Below are 18,242 nucleotides of genomic sequence, written 5' to 3' on the forward strand. Positions count from 1 at the left end.
ACTCCTAAGAATTCTACTGAGTCTTTGAAATTTGGTTGGATTTATTTCCTATCCTCTGATATGTATATGTGTTACCAATGAGTCCCAAGTGGTTACTACCTCCTGCTCACTTAGTTCAAGAAGAATAATCTCATCAATATAGTGCACCAATGTGATATTTGTGGAACAGACAGAAAATCAATATTTTTTCTAACTCAGTTATGACATAGGGCAGGAGAGTTACTATATCTTTAAGGGAAAACTGTACAAGTATTCTACTGGCCTCACCAAATGAAAGCAAATTGATTCTGGAAGATCTTATGGGCAGGTACTAAGAAGCCATTTTGGTAGATCAATAACTACATACCAGGTACCAGAAGATATATGTTAATTTTCCCAAATTACAAAACTAGATCTGGTACAGCAGCTGCAATTGGTATTATCACCTGATTTAATTTTCAATAGTTAACTGTCATTCTCCATGATATATATGTCTTCTGAACTGGCCAGATAGGAAAGTTTAATGGATATGTGGTGGAAACCACCACTTCTGCTTCTTTCAAGTCCTTGATGGTGGGAGCATTTTCTGCAATTCCTCCAAGAATAAGATATTGTTTTTGATTCACTATTTTCATGGGCAGAAGCAACCCTAAGGCATCCATTTAGCCTTTCCAACCATAAAAGCCTTTGAAGAAATAATATAGTTTTGGCCTGGCTAATGTGAGCCAAAGCTGTTGGCAGAAGCTTTTCCCTTCCCCCTGCTGCTTGAGGAATTCTCCCTGTTCCTGCCAGTATAAACAAGCCTTTCCCTGCCATTGTAAATGAGTTCAAGACTACCCAGACCCTACCCCGTCTGAGGGCACTCACTAACAGTCAACATGACCACAACTGCCAGAGCAAGACTAGCTGCTCTCAAAAATTAGCCATAAAAAAATAGCAATCCCTGGGACCTCAGCCTCAGTTTGAATTTGAAGATAAACCAACCTTGATGACAAAGTTTCTGACACACCAATAGCTGACCACCAAAAGTTAAAAAAAAAAAAAATAACTGTTACTTTGCTAGCTAATAATAATAAAGTTGTGTAGCCTCCCCCCCCCCAAAAAAAAAGTATTAAAAAAAACTGTACTGTTAGCAATCGGAGTTTACTTTCTCTGTGAGGCTGAGCAACCCCATGCACATTGGAACAAAAACCTCTTGCCATTGCAGCAATCTATTGTCAAGCTGTGTTTCTGGGGGTCATGTTCTCAACATCTGGGTCCCTGGGGGTCATAACACCTTCACTCCACAGGTCAAGGAATCAATGTGAGAATTCTGCCAGCTTCTAAGTATATCTATACCTATTATACATTCTGTAACTGGGAAAATGACCACAGGGTATGTTTGAGTACCTATTAGAACTACTATGAGTAAGTCATTGGCCAAAATGTCATTAATGACCATAGATCCATACACCCCTACTTTAACTGGAGGGCAATAATGTTTTTTGGGATCTCCTGGGATCAACGTCAATTCAGAAGCAGTAACCAATAGACCCTAGATCATCTGATTATTTATTTTCCCCTGGTGTACAGTTAACCTTGTAAAAGATCATAGGTTTCTTTGGGGAAGAACTAGAGAATGGCCAACAACAAAACTTTTAGGTGTCTTGTTAAAATCCATCATCAGGGGAACCTGGCCACAGCATCATTCAAGCTGGTTCTGGGTTTGCAAACTGGCTCCAGTATGAAGTGATTCACTGACCAAAATTCCTTTTTTCAATGATCCAATGAAGTCTTTATTTCATTTGTGTGAGAATTTTTCTGCTTATATAGATCAAACAGATATGCAGTAGGATTCCTATTTATTTTATGCCTTGAAACACTATGAATGATTAGCCAGTACCCAGTATGCCATCCATTGTTTCGTTTATGCTGTCCATTGTAATAACTATGATCACCTTGACTCTGGAGATTCAATGCTGCCTGGACATTGCTACCCCAGGGCCCAATTAAACCCATCGTATTTAATTCATCTTATTGAGCATCAGCATCTCCAACCCTAAGGTCTGTGACAAGGAAAAGGGCAAAAACAAAACTCTCCAAATGTCCTGGTGACCTTCTCACCAGCTTATAGCTTATAAAATTTATGAAGGGCATATCTTTTGGGCCTTTCCATTGTGGAGGACTAGGTTTTACATAACATATACAGTCTAGCATTGCAATTTCCTTGAGCCTTAAATTCCTCTCATCAACATTAAGCAAGGAATATCAGGTATCTCTAACTTCTTTTCAGTAGGTGTGCCCTTCAATTCTGTTGTAGTTCATCCCAGATATAGTCAAGTTGACAGCCAAGACTAGCCATTACCATGTACATCCTTAAATTCTTTTAATAATGAAAATAAAGACAACAAGAATACAATTCAATATGCACAGCTTTAAAGTTCTGGGATAGCAATACATATGCAGAGGTACAACAAGAAATTCTGAGTTGAAGTTGTCCTTCTAATTGAGTCCTTAGTAGTAGTCTTCAATAGCTGCTCATTAGCACTTATTTCCATTCGGAGCCTCTATGAGAAAAGTGATGGTATATATTTAGGATCCAATGTGGTGGGGGATGAAAAGGAAAATTGTGATGAACCAATTCTGACTGGATACTTCTTTAACCATGTACAAATTATTTTAGTGCTAAAGTGTGCCTGATACAGCTCTCTTTCTACATGGCTGTCTTGAATGAATAAGATATCCATGTCAACAAAATGACATGCATCATTTCAGTCTAGCTCCTGAATCAGGCAGTCTTCTGAGTCTAATCTTCATAATTACAGACAGGTCAAAGGAGAAACAGTCATTTTTACGGGACATATGAAAGCAGTAAATTTTGGACACATAATCTAGAATGATCTTTCTTTTGAACTCCATGTCGTTCTTTTACTATCATTGACTCAAATAGGAGATCTGAGCCAATACACCTTATACTATGCCTGGACCTATCACATCTACTGGGACACATTGGACACCTCTATTGATTATGGACCGAACAATTCCATAATATGATAAGACTTTTGCTATGTGGAGGGTCCCAAACTCCCCAGAGGACCCTCCACACCGCAGGCACACTAGCACACCCAGGATCTTGAGATCACTGGTGAGTGGAACACAACATATGTTCCAAAACACATGGAGGGTTTTGTGCCAGAAGGAACAGGGACAAAGGAAACCCATTCGACCAGTGGCTGGGGTTCATTCAGGATGGCACCAGCTCCATGCCATTTTGGGCACGAACTCAACAGGCCCTAGCACACCCAGGATCTTGGGATCACTGAGACCAGTGGATGCAGGAGAACACATGGGCAACAGACATAACAGAGAATCTTGGACAGGGTCCCTTTGGGCCTTTATCCTCAGCAAGGAGTTGGAGCTGAGACCCAGAACCCTGGGCACCTTCTCCATCAGAGAGTTGGCCTCCAGGGAGGGCTCTGACTCCAAGACTCAGGAGGTAGATCTGAGCTCCAGACTTCTAGGCACCTTCCCTGCAAGAGGAGAGTTTGCCTGCAGAGAGTGCTCTGACAACTGGGACTCAGGAGATAGTTGAACTCCCAGGAGTGCTGACAGAGGCCAACAGAATCACAGGAGGAACAAGCTCCAGCCAGAGACAACTAGAGCATCTAACACCAGAGATTACCAGATGGCTAAAGGCAAAAGTAAGAATCTTACTAACAGAAACCAAGACAACTCAGCATCATCAGAGTCCAATACTGCCACCACAGCAATTCCTGGACACCGCAACACACCCAAAAAGCAAGATTCAAATTTAAAATTATATCTCATGATGCTGGAAGAAGAATTTTAAAAGGACATTAACAACTCACAGGAGAAATACAGGAGAACACTGCTAAAGAGTTAGAAGTCCTTAAAAAAATTATAGGAAAATACGACCAAACAGGTAGAAGTCCTTAAAGAGGAAACACAAAATTCCCTTAAAGAATTACAGGAAAACACAACCAACAGGTGATGGAATTGAACAAAATGATCCAAGATCTAAAAATGTAAGCAGAAACTATAAAAAATCACAAAGGGAGACAACTCTGGAGATATAAATCCTAGGAAAGAAATCAGGAACCATAGATGTGAGTATCAGCAATAGAATATAAGAAATGTAAGAGAGAATCTCAGATGAAGAAGATTCCATAGAAAACATGGACACTGTAGATTGCTTTTGGCAAGATAGCCATTTTCACTATATTGATCCTGCCAATCCATGAGCATGGGAGATCTTTCCATCTTCTGAGATCTTCTTTGATTTCTTTCTTCAGAGACTTGAAGTTCTTATCACACAGATCTTTCACTTCCTTAGTTAGAGTCACACCAAGGTATATTATATTATTTATGACTATTGAGAAGGGTGTTGTTTCCCTAATTTCTTTCTCAGCCAGTTTATCCTTTGTGTAGAGAAAGGTCACTGATTTGTGTGAGGTAATTATATATCCAGCTACACCACTGAGGCTGTTTATCAGGTTCTATGGTGGAATTTTTAGGGTCACTTATATATACTATCATATCATCTGCAAATAGTGATATTTTGACTTCCCCATATTCAATTTGTATCCCTTGACCTCATTTTGTTGTCAAATTGCTCTGGTTAGGACTTCAAGGTAAACCAATGGAATAGAATTGAAGACCCAGAAATGAATCCACACACCTATGGTCACTTGATCTTTGACAAGGGAGCTAAAACCATCCAGTGGAAAAAAGACAGCATTTTCAACAAATGGTGCTGGCACAATTGGCAGTTAGCATGTAGAAGAATGTGAATTGATACATTCTTATCTCCTTGTACTAAGGTCAAGTCTAAGTGGATTAAGGAACTCCACATAAAACCAGAGACAGTGAAACTTATAGAGGAGAAAGTGGGGAAAAGCCTCAAAGATATGGGCACAGGGGAAAAATTCCTGAATAGAACAGCAATGGCTAGTGCTGTAAGATCGAGAATTGACAAATGGGACCTCATAAAATTGCAAAGCTTCTGTAAGGCAAAAGACACTTTCAATAAGACAAAAGGCCACCAACAGATTGGGAAGGGATCTTTACCAGTCCTAAATCAGACAGGTGACTAATATCTAATATATATAAGGAACTCAAGAAGATGGACTCCAGAAAACCAAATAACCCCATTAACAAATGGGGCACAGAGCTAAACAAAGAATTCTCAACTGAAGAATATCAAGCGGCTGAGAAGCACCTGAGAAAATGTTCAACATCCTTAATCATCAGGGAAATGCAAATCAAAATAACCCTGAGATTCCACCTCATACCAATCAGATGGCTAGGATCAAAAATTCATTTGACAGTAGATGCTGGCAAGGATGTGGAGAAAGAGGAACACTCCTCCATTGCTGGTGGGATTGCAACCTGGTACAACCAGTATGGAAATCAGTCTGAAAGTTCCTCAGAAAATTGGACATAGTACTACCGGGTGATCCAGCAATACCTCTCCTGGGCATATATTCGGGAGATGATCCAACTGGTAATAAGAACACATGCTCCACTATGTTCATAGCAGCCTTATTTATAATAGCCAGAAGCTGAACAGAACCCAGATGTCCCTCAACAAAGGAATGGATACAGAAAATGTGGTACATTTACACAATGGAATACTACTCAGCTATTAAAAAAATGAATTTATGAAATTCCTAGGCAAATGGATGTATCTGGAGGGTATCATTCTGAGTGTGGTAACCCAATCACAAAAGAAGTCACTTGATATGCACTCACTGATTAGTGTTTTTTAGTCCAGAAACTTAGAATATCCAAGATACAAGTTGCAAAACACATGAAACTCAAGAAGAAGAAAGAGCAAAGTGTGGGAAATTCGCCCCTTCTTAGAATTTGGAACAAAACACCCATAGATGGAGATAAAGAGACAAAGTTTGGAGCTGAGAGGAAAGGGTGGACCATCCAGACACTGCCTCAACCGGGGTCCATCACATAATCAACCACCAAACACAGACACTATTTCATACACAAGCAAGATTTTGCAGAAAGGACCCTGATATAGCTGTCTCTTGTGAGGCTATGCCAGTGCCTGGCAAACACAGAAGTGGATGCTCACAATCAGCTATTGGATGAAACAATGGGCCCCCAATGGAGGAGCTAGAGAAATTACCCAAAGAGCTGAAGGTGTCTGCAACGCTATAGGTGAAACAACAACATGAACTAACCAGAACCCCCAGAGCTCGTATCTCTAACTGCATTTTTAGCAGAGAATGGCCTAGTTAGCCCTCACTGGGAAGAGAGGCCCCTAGGTCTTGCAAAACGTATATGCCCTGGTACAGGGGAAACACCAGGGCCAAGAAGTGGGAGTGTGTGGGTAGGGGAGCAGAGGGCAGGGGGAAGGTATAGGGAACATTCAGGATAGCATTTGAAATGTAAATGAAGTAAATACCTAACAAATACCTAAAAAAAAAATACCTAAAAAAAAACACAACAACCAAAGAAATGCAAAATTCAAAAAGATTCTAACTCAAAAGATCCAGGAAATCCAGGAAACAATGAGAAGACCAAACCTAAAGATAATAGGTAGACAGGAGATGAAGATTTTTCAACTTAAAGGGCCAGTAAATATCTTCAACAAAATTATAGAAGAAAACTTCCCTAACCTAAAGAAAGAGATGCTCATGAACATTCAAGAAGCCCACAGAACTCCAAATAGACTGGACCAGAAAAGAAATTCCTCCTGACACATGATAATCAGAACAACAAATGCACTAAATAAAGGCAGAATATTAAAGGCAGTAAAGGAAAAAGGTCAGGTAACATATAAAGGCAGACCTATTAGAGTTACACCAGATTTTCCCACCAGAGACTATGAAAGCAAGAAGATCTTGGACAGATGTTATACAGACCCTAAGTGAACACAAATGCCAGCCCAGGCTACTATACCCAGGAAAACTCTCAATTACCATAGATGGAGAAACAAAAGTATTCCATGACAAAATGATCTTTACAAAATATCTTTCCATGAATCCAGCCCTTCAAAGATAATAATGTGAAAACTCCAACACAAGAAAGGAAATTACACCCTAGAAAAAGCAAGAAAGTAATCCTTCAACAAACCTAAAAGAAGATAGCCACAAGAACAGAATCCCAACTTTAAGAACAAAAATAACAGAGCAACAATTACTTTTCTTAAATTTCTCTTAACATCAATGGACTCAATTCCCCAATAAAAAGACATAGACTAACAGACTTGCTACACAAACAGGACCCAACATTTTGCTGATTACAGGAAATCCACCTCAGGGACAAAGACAGACACTGCCTGATCTAAAGCTGTACTACAGAGCAATTGTGATAAAACTGCATGGTACTGGTACAGTGACACATATATGTAGACCAATGGAATAGAATTGGAGACCCAGAAATGAAACCACACCCCTATGATCACTTGTTCTTTGACAAGGGAGCTAAAACCATCCAGTGGAAAATAGACAGCATTTTTAACAAATGGTGCTGGCTCAACTGGCAGTTAAGATGAAGAAAAATATGAATTAACCCATTCTTATCTTCTTGTACAAAGCTCAAGGCTAAGTGGATCAAGGAACTCCACACAAACCAGAGACACTAAAACGTATAGAGGAGAATGTGGAGAAAAACCTTGAAAATATGGGCACAGGGGAAAAGTTCCTGAACAGAACTGCAATGGCTTGTACTTTAAGATAGAGAATTCACAAATGGGACCTCATAAAATTGCAAAACTTCTGTAAGGCAAAAGACACTGTCAATAACACAAAAAGGCCACCAACAGATTGGGAACGTATCTTTACCATTTATAAATCAGATAGGGAACTAATATCCAATATATGCAAAGATCTCAAGAAGGTGGACTCCAGATAATCAAATAACCCCATTAATAAATGGGGTACAGAGCTAAACAAAGAATTCCCAACTGAGGAATCCCAAAGGGCTGAGAAGCACCTGAAAAAAATGTTCAACATCCTTAATCATTAGGGAAATGCAAATCAGAACAACCCTCAGATTCCACCTTACAGCAGTTAGAATGGTAAGATAAAAAATTCAGGTGACAGCAGATGCTGGCAAGGATGTGGAGAAAGAGGAACACTCATCCTTCATTGTTGGTGGGATTGCAAGCTTGCACAACCACTCTGGAAATCAGTCTTGCAGTTACTCAGAAAATAGTTCATAGTACTACAGGAGGATCCAGCAATTATTCTCCTGGACACATACCCAGAAGATGTTTCAACTGGTAATAACGACACATACTCCACTATGTTCATAGCGACCTTATTTATAATAGCCAGAAGCTGGAAAGAACCCAGATGTCCCTCAACAGAGGAATGGATACAGAAAATGTGGTACATTTACACCATGGGGTACTACTCAGCTATTAGAAACAATGAATTTATGAAATTCTTGGGCAAATGGATATATCTGGAGGATATCATCCTGAGTGAGGTAACCCAGTAACAAAAGAACTCACATGACATGCATTCAGTGATAAGCGGATATTAGCCTAGAAAATTAGAACACCCAATATACAATTTGCTAAATACCTGAAAATCAAGAAGAATGATGACCAAAGTATGGATACTTCGTTCCTCCTTAGATTGGGGAACAAAATATACATGGGAGGAGTTACAGAGACAAAGTTTGGAGATGAGATGAAAGGAATGACCATCCAGAGACTGCTCTACCTGGGGATCCATTCCATCATCAGTCACCAAACCCAGACAGTATTGCATATTCCAACAAGGTATATAACTGTCTCTTGTGAGGCTATGCCAGTGCCTGACAAATACAGAAGTGAATGCTCACAGTCATCTATTGAATGGAACATAGAGCTCCCAATGGAGGAGTTAGAGAAAGTATCCAAGGAGCTGAAGGGCCTGCAGCCCTAAAGGAGGAACAACAATAACTGACCAGTACTCACAGAGCTCATGTCTCTAGCTGCATATGTAACATAAGATAACCTAGTCGGCCATCAATGGCAGGTGAGGCCCTTAGTCTTCCAAAGATTACATGCTCCAGTATAGAGGAATGCCAGGTTCAGGAAGCAGGAGTGGGGATGGCTATTGAGGAGCAGGGCTGGGGGGTGGTTGTTGGGGACTTTTAGGATAGCATTTGAAATGTAAATGAAGAAAATATCTCACAAATATTGTTTAAAAAAGTCTTTCTTGGAGGTTAGTGTGTCTCAAAGGGTATCATAAGATTCTTGAGGAGGCTTTATATCTTAACATTGTGTCATGAATAGCATGACCCTCCTAATCATCCTACCACTCCCATGTTACTCCATTGAGTAACATCCATCTGGTGTTTTTAATATGAATTGTTCCCTATATACTAATCTGGATATTTGAATCCTGGTTCAAAGTTGATGGTGCTCTTTTGAAGATTTAGGTGGTACAGCATAGATAAAGGAAGTATGTCACAGATAGTGAAGTTTGAGAGTAAATGATTTTTACACTTCCAGTTTTTTTTTTTCCAATCTGGTTCATGCTTCCTTCTTAGAAATGTGAGCACTCAGTTCTATTTATTGGCTTCCACTACTCCCCAGAATGATGGATTCATGAGATATTGAAATAGTAAGAGGCCAAATAAACCCTTTCATCTACAAACTATCTTAGTCATAGTTTTGTCATAGTAATAGAAATTTGACCAATATCTCTCTTTTCCTCATAACTTACATTCAGGCATTTTGCTTCTTATGCATGTAAATGACAGTGGCAGCAATTAACAGCAGTATTTTGGATCCAAGGAGCACAGCTACAGGTATTTTAGCAATACCTGCCGTCTTCAGTTCTGAAAATCAAGGAGTACAATAAACCATTAGAAAAATCACATCATTGGTCTATACTTGACCCATTGGTTGACTCCTGATCCCTACAAAACTCTGCAGAGTTTGAGTGTGTTCTCTTTCACCATTAAATTCAGTAGTTCAACTTAGAAGACATGGTAAAGAGGGTGTCTACATGTAGAAAAATGAAATTACATGTATATTTATCATCCTGCACAAAACTCACGTCTAAGTGGATCAAAGACCTCAACATAAAATCGGATACAGTAAATCTCATAGAAAAGAAACTGGAAAATACCCTTGAAAGCATAGGTACTGGAGGCAATTTTCTGAACAAAATACCAATGGCTCAGGCTCTAAGACCAACAATTGATAAATGGGGCCTCGTGAAACTGCCTAGGTTCTGTAAGGAAACAGACACTGTCATTAAACAAAACAGCAGCCTCAATAATGGGAATGGATCTTCAAAAAACTCTACATCTAATAGAGTTGTAATATTCAGTATATATACAGAGAAGTCAAGGAGGTAGCCACTAACAAACCAAACAGAACAATTTAAAAAATGTTTGTAAAGCTAAAGAGAAAATTCTCAACAGAGGACTCTGGAGTTGTCAACAAACATTTAAAGTAATGTTCAAAATCCTTAGTCATAAGGGAAATGTAAATCAAAACAACTCTGAAGTTCTGTCTTACACCTCCAGAATAGCTATGAAAAAACTCAAGAGATAGCTAATGCAGGTGAGGATGGGAAGCAAGGGGAACATTTTATACCTGCTTGTGTGAGTGAAAATTTGAATAACCACTTTCAAAATCTGTTTGGTGTATTTTCAGCAAACTGGGAATAGTTCTACATTAAGACCCAGCTATTCCACTCCTGGGAATATATCCAAAAGATGATCTAATATCCCACAAAGATACTTGATCAACTATGTTCATAACAGCATTATTCATAAAACTGTAAACAACATAGTTGTCCCTCATCTCAAGAACAGATAAAAAGGCTATGGTAAAAATCTATACAGTGGAATACTGTTCAGCTATGAAAAAATAGACATCTCTTCTCGTCTGGGCTGGTACCCTGAGCAGCCCTTGGGCACAAATTCCGCACCCAGTCCCACAAAACCCAGATCCACTCCCAGGCACTCTAACACCCCCAGGATCATAGCATCAGAGGAGGAGGACAAAATAACTGCCCCCAAATCTGTAGTAACTGGGTCCAGCGGGACCCAGGCACCCAGGAACTCCACCGGACCAATTTCACAGATTCCTTCAAGTCTGAGCAGGTGCCCTAAGCAGAACTTGGGCACAAATTCTGCACCCAGTCCCACAACATCCGGAGGAAGCTCCACTCCCAGGCATTTTAACAATCCTGGGATCATAGGATCAGAGGTGCCCTGAGCAGACCTTGGGTGCTAATTCTGAAGCCAGTCTCACAACATCCGGAGGAAGCTCCACTCCCAGGCATTTTAACAATCCTGGGATCATAGGATCAGAGGTGCCCTGAGCAGACCTTGGGTGCTAACTCTGAAGCCAGTCTCACAACACCCAGGAAAAAGCTCTATTCCGGTCACTCTAAAATATCCAGATACACAGGATCCCAGGAACATGGTCACACAAGAATCGCAGGGTCCCAGAGGCAGCTTTACTCCCAGGAGCTCAGACAAACGTAGGATCTCAGGAACACAGGATCTCAGTATCACAGGATCATAGAGTCAGCTGAACTCTGAGGAGTTCTGACACAACCAGGATTATAGGAACTACAGGCTTGAGTCAGATATAGTGAAAGCAAGTAGAACTAGAGAAAAATCTGATGGTGGGAGGCAAGTGAAAGAAAATAAGCAACAGAAACCAAGGTTACCTGGCATAGTAGAACCAAATTCTACAACCATAGCAAGTCATGGATACGCCATCACAACTGAAAATCAAGATTCATATCTAAAATCAATTCTCATGATGGTGATAGAGGACTGTAAGGACATAAATACTCCCTTACAGAAATACAGGAGAACACAGGTAAACAGCTAGAAGCCCTTAAAGAAGAAACACAAAAATCCTTTAAAGAATTACAGGAAAACACAATGAAACAGGTGAAAGAAATGAACGAAATCGTCCAAGATCTAAAAATGGAAATAGAAACAATAAAGAAATCACAAAGGGAGACAATCCCAGAGTTAGAAAACCTAGGAAAGATATCAGGAGTCATAGATGCATGCATCATCAACACAATACAAAAGATAGAAGAGAGAATCTCAGGTGCAAAAGATACCATAAAAAACATTGACATAACAGTCAAAGAAAATGCAAAAATCACCAACCTACTTACCCAAAATATCCAGGAAATCCAGGACACAGTGAGAAGACCAAACCTAAGGATAATAGGTAGAGAAAAGAGGGACGATCCCCAACTTAAAGGGACAGTAAATATCTTCAACAAAATTATAGAAGAACACTTCCCTAACCTAAAGAAAGAGATGCCAATGAACATACAAGAAACTTACAGAACTACAAATATATTACACCAGAAAAGAAATTCCTCCTCTCACAAAATAATCAAAACACCAAAATGCACTAAACAAAGAAAGAATATTAAAAGCAGTAAGGGAAAAAGTTCAAGTAACATGTAAAATCATACCTGTCAGAATTACACCAGACTTCTCACCAGAGACTATGAAAGCTAGAAGATCCTGGGCAGATGTCATACAGATCCTAAGAGAACACAAATGCCTGCTCAGGCTACTATACCCAGCAAAACCCTTAATTACCACAGAGAGAGAAAACAAAGTATTGAATCACAAAACCAAATTTATATAATATCTTTCAAGCACCCTAAAGGATAATAGATGGAAAACACCAACACAAGGGAGGAATCAACCAAGAAAATAATCTTACAACAAAATCAAAAGAAGACAGCTACCCAAACATAATTTCACCTCCAACAACAAAAATAACAGGAAGTAACAGTCACTTTCCCTTAATATCTCTTAACATCAATGGACTCAATTACCCCCCAAAAGACATAGACTAACAGACTGGATACTTAAACAGGACCCAGCATTTTGCTGCATACAGGAAACTCACCTCAGTGACAAAGGCAGACACTACCTCAGAGTAAAAGGTTGGAAAATAATTTTCCAAGCACATGGTCCCCCCCCAAAAAAATGCTGGAGTAGCCATTCCAATATTAAATAAAATCAACTCTCAACCAAAAGTGTTACACACACACACACACACACACACACACACACACACACACACGAATGACTATGATAGGGAAGGATAGTTCATATGGGTAAAAGGAAATATCTACCAAGATGAACTCTCAATTCTCAACATCTATGCTCCAAATGCAAGGGTACCCACATTCATAAATGAAACCTTACTAAACTTCAAAACTCACATCGCACTCCACAGAATAATAGTGGGGGACTTTAACACCCTACTCTCATCAATGGACAGATCCTGGAAACAGAAACTAAACAGAGACACAGTGAAACTAACAAAAATTATGAATCAAATGGTTCTAATACATATTTATAGAACATTTCAACCTAAAGCAAAAGAATATACCTTCTTCTCAGCACTTCATGGTACTTTCTCCAAAACGGACCATATAATTGGTCACAAGACAAGCCTCAACAGATACAAGAAGATTGAAATAATCCCATGCACCCTACTAGATCACCATGGACTGAGGCTGGTCTTAAATACCAACAAAAACAATGGAAAGCACATATGCACATGGAAGCTGAACAACACTCTACTCAATGATAACTTTGTCAAGGAAGAAAGAAAGAAAGAAAGAAATTAAAGGCTTTTTGGAATTTAATGAAAATGAAGACACATCATACCAAGACTTATGAGACACAATAAAAGCAGTGGTAGGAGGAAAACTCATAGCTCTAAGTGCCTCCAAAAAGAAACTGAAGAAAACTTACTTTAGCAGCTTGCCAGCACAACTGACAGTCCTACAACAATAACAACAACAACAACAACAACAATAAATCAAATACACTGAAGAGGAGTAGGCATTAGAAAATAATTAAACCAAATATAAACAGAAAGAACTATACAAAGAATCAACAAATCAGGAGCTTGTTCTTCAAAAAACTCAACAAAATAGATCAACTTTTAGCCAGACTAACTAGAGGGCACAGAGACCTAATCCAAATTAATACAATCAGAACTGAAATGGGAGACCTAACAATGAAGTATATCTTAAATTAACTATTCTATTTGCTGAATATCAACAGTTGAAAACATTAAAATCTTGTTCTACAAACATCATGTAAATACTATTGATATTTTTTCACTATGTTTGAAATTAGCATTTTTTAATGTTTAACTACAAAGTTTTTGCTATTTTGAAATTTTAAAAATATAGTAACTGATAAAATAATTTCTTTCCTAAACTTTTTTTTTTACATAAACTGTTTGTTAGACAACGTACGCAGATACATAATACATTTTAAATACCCTTTCACTATATCAGGTGGTTCCATATAAAAACCTTTGAATATATTTCTTAATGACTCATTTTTAATATTTTATCTTCTTTTACTCTGCTTAACTCCCAAAAAATATTTTATAGGTTTTGCATACAATTTAGTATTCCACATTACATATAGGATCCTCAGTTATGGACAATATTAAATATTCATTAATTATAATTTAGGGTATGAAATATATGAATATAAGGATATATGAATATAATTTTACGTAATATTTGATTCTCAAAATACTCAATAGTGTTAATATGTTTTATGTATAAGACACATTTAAATTATTAAAAAAAATAAGAAAAAAAAAGAAAATATCCTGATCCCTCCCAGAGGACCCGGTGCACTCAGAGCAGTTGAGGACTGCTGTACTCAGAGCAGTTATCTGAAGACCTCCCAGGAGATCTACTGCAGCCAGAGCAACAGATCAACAGATTCTCTGCTTCTGTGAAGAGCCCCCAAGTGGAAGGCCTCACAGGTGGACAGATACAGCCAGGGCTGAAGGCCTACTGGGAGACTTGAAGTAACCAAAGGACAAAAGAGTCAGATTCTATACAGTCACCCAGACCAACAAAAATCAGGAATATCCAGATGGCAAAAGGCAAGCACAAGATCATAAGCAACAGAAACCAAAATACATGGGCATCATCAGAACCTGGTTCTTCCACCACAGCAAGCACTGAATACACCAACACACTTGAAAATCAGGAACCTGTCCTAAAATCCTATCTCATGAAGATAATAGAGTCCTGTAAGGAGAATATAAAAAAAAATCACTGAAAGAAATACAGGGAAACAGGTGAAGGAATTGAATAAATTGATCCAAGACCTAAAAGTGGAAGTAAACACAATAAAGAAAACTCAAATGGAGGCAAACCTGGCAATGAAAACAACTAGGAAAGAGGTCAGGAATTACAGATGTAAGTATTATCAACAGAATATAAGAGATAGAAGAGGGAATCTCAGGTGTAGAAGATACAGTAGAAGAGATTGACAGAACTGTCAAGAAAATTCAAAACATAAAAAACTCCTAACCCAAAGCATCAAAGAAATCCAAGACACAATGAAAGACCAAATATAAGAATAATTAGAATAGGGAAGTGTGAAGATTACCAGCTCAAAGGACCTGAAAAAGTCTTCAACAAAATCATAGATGAAAACTTCCCCAACATAAAGAAAGAGATGGCAATAAAGGTACAAAAAGCCCATAGAACACCAAATAAATGGGATCAAAAAAGAAAATCTTCTCATCATATAATTATCAAAATACTAAGGGCACAGAGCAAAGAAAGAATATTAAAAGCTACATGGAAAAAATGTCAAGTAACATACAAAATTAGACCTATCAAAATTACACCAGACTTCTCAATAGAGACTATGAAAGCCAGAAGAGCCTGATCAGAAGTCATTCAGACTCTAAGAGAACACAAATGCCCACCCAGGCTACTATACCCAGGAAAACTCTCATTCAACATAGATGGAGAAACCAAAATATTCCAGGACAAAATCAAATTCAAACAGTATCTACCTATCAACCCAGCCTGACAGAAGATCCTGAAAGGAATACTCCACACAAAGAAGATATGTGGACCAAAGAAAAGACAAGATATTTAGCATCTCACAACAAAGTCAAAAGCAGAGAACCACAAACATATAAAGCCACATCCAAAATCAAACAAAACAGGAACCAACATTCATCTCTCTTTAATATCTCTGAATATTAATGGACACAACTCAGCTATAAAAAGACTTAAGCTAACAGATTGGATACATAAAAAAGATCCAGCATTTTTCTGCATACAAGAAAGACAGCTCAAAAAAAAAAAAAAAAAGACAGGTACTATCTCAGATTAAAAGGATGGAAAAAAGTCTTCCAAGCAAATGGTCCCAGGAAAAAACCAGGAGTTGCCATCCTAATATCCAATAACATTTACTTTCAACTAAAAGTTATCAAGCATGATGAAGAAGGACACTTCATATTCATCAAGGGGAAAATCTACCAAGAGAAAGTCTCAATTCTGAACATTTGTGACACAAATGCAATGGCACCCAATTCCATAAAACAAAACAAAACAAAACAAAACAAAAACAACAACAACAACAACAAACTTTACTAAAGCTCAAAACACACGTTGAACCCCACAGAATAATAGTGGGAGATTTCAATACTCCACTCTCATCAATGGACAGATGCTAGAAACAGAAATTAAACATAGATACAGTGAAAGTAAAAGAAGTTTTGAAACAAATGGATTTAACAGATATCTACAGCACATTTCACCCTAAAACAAAAGAATACACCTTCTTCTTGGCACCTCATGATACCTTCTCCAAAATTTACCATATAATTGATCACAAAACAACCCTCAATTGATATAAGAATAATGAAATAATGCCATGCATCCTATCAGATCACCACAGCCTAAGGCTGGTCTTCAATAACAATGAAAACTACAGAAAGCGCACATACATGTGGAAACTGAACAATTGTCTACTCAATGATGACTTCACAAGGGAAGAAATTAAAGACTTCCTGGAATTTAATAAAAATGTTGACACATCATACCCATACTTATGGGACACAATGAAAGCATTGCTAAGAGGAAAGTTCATAGCACTAAGTGCCCTGTTAAAGAAAATGGAGAGATCTTACACTAACAACTTAACAGCACACTTAAGAGCTCTAGAACAGAAAGAAGCAAACTCACCCAAGAGGAGTGGAAGGCAGGAAATAGTTAAACACAGGACAAAAATCAATAAAATAAAAACAAAGAAAATGATACTAAGAATCAGCAAAACCCAGGAGCTGTTTCTTTGAGAGAATGAACAAGATAGATAAACCCCTAGTCAAACTAACTAAAGGGCCAAGAGGCAGTATCCAAATTAGTAAAATCAGAAATGAAATGGGAAACATAACAGCAGAACGGAGAAAATTTAAAAAAAAACATCATCAGAGTTTGCTATAACAATCTATAAGCAACAAAACTAAAAATATCTAGGTGAAATCAATAGTTTTCTATACAAACGCCATATGCCAAAGTTAACTCAAGATCAGGTAAATTCAGTCAGAATGGCTAAGATCAAAAATTCAGGTGACAGCAGATGCTGGCGTGGATGTGGAGAAAGAGGAACACTCCTCCATTGTTGGTGGGAGTGCAGGCTTGTACAACCACTCTGGAAATCAGTCTGGCGGTTCCTCAGAAAATTGGACATAGTACTACCGGAGGATCCAGCAATACCTCTCCTGGGCATATATCCAGAAGATACCCCAACTGGTAAGAAGGACACATGCTCCACTATGTTCATAGCAGCCTTATTTATAATAGCCAGAAGCTGGAAAGAACCTAGATGCCCCTCAACAGAGGAATGGATACAGAAAATGTGGTACATCTACACAATGGAGTACTACTCAGCTATTAAAAAGAATGAATTTATGAAATTCCTAGCCAAATGGATGGACCTGGAGGGCATCATCCTGAGTGAGGTAACACAATCACAAAGAAACTTACACAATATGTACTCACTGATAAGTGGATATTAGCCCCAAACCTAGGATACCCAAGATATAAGATATAATTTGCTAAACACATGAAACTCAAGAAGAATGAAGACTGAAGTATGGACACTATGCCCCTCCTTAGAAGTGGGAACAAAACACCCATGGAAGGAGTTACAGAGACAAAGTTTGGAGCTGAGATGAAAGGATGGACCATGTAGAGACTGCCATATCCAGGGAACCACCCCATAATCAGCATCCAAACGCTGACACCATTGCATACACTAGAAAGATTTTATCGAAAGGACCCAGATGTAGCTGTCTCTTGTGAGAATATGCCGGGGCCTAGCAAACACAGAAGTGGATGCTCACAGTCAGCTAATGGATGGATCATAGGGCTCCCAATGGAGGAGCTAGAGAAAGTAGCCAAGGAGCTAAAGGGATCTGCAACCCTATAGGTGGAACAACATTATGAACTAAC

At 38.5% G+C, this 18,242-nt stretch overlaps 1 protein-coding gene across 6 annotated transcripts in view; it reads right to left on the bottom strand.

Moving 5' to 3' along the window:
• Positions 1-2,327: 2,327 nt before the first annotated feature.
• The window catches only part of Sirpb1a (signal-regulatory protein beta 1A), a 54,862-nt gene continuing 38,947 nt past the window's right edge, over positions 2,328-18,242 (bottom strand). For 5 of the 6 annotated variants that reach the window (XM_017319615.1, XM_006530073.1, XM_006530074.1 and 2 more), the window contains 2 exons: positions 9,660-9,774; positions 2,328-2,525 (listed from right to left, as the gene is read on the bottom strand). In XM_017319615.1, coding sequence (XP_017175104.1) covers positions 9,662-9,774 — 113 coding nt within the window. In that variant the 3' untranslated portion in view covers positions 2,328-2,525; positions 9,660-9,661. The remainder of the gene's footprint in view (positions 2,526-9,659; positions 9,775-18,242) is intronic. The other variant, NM_001002898.1, reaches the window with a different exon arrangement.

Source organism: Mus musculus, chromosome 3 (genome assembly GCF_000001635.26).
Source record: "Mus musculus strain C57BL/6J chromosome 3, GRCm38.p6 C57BL/6J".
In the NCBI taxonomy this organism is placed as follows: domain Eukaryota; kingdom Metazoa; phylum Chordata; class Mammalia; order Rodentia; family Muridae; genus Mus; species Mus musculus.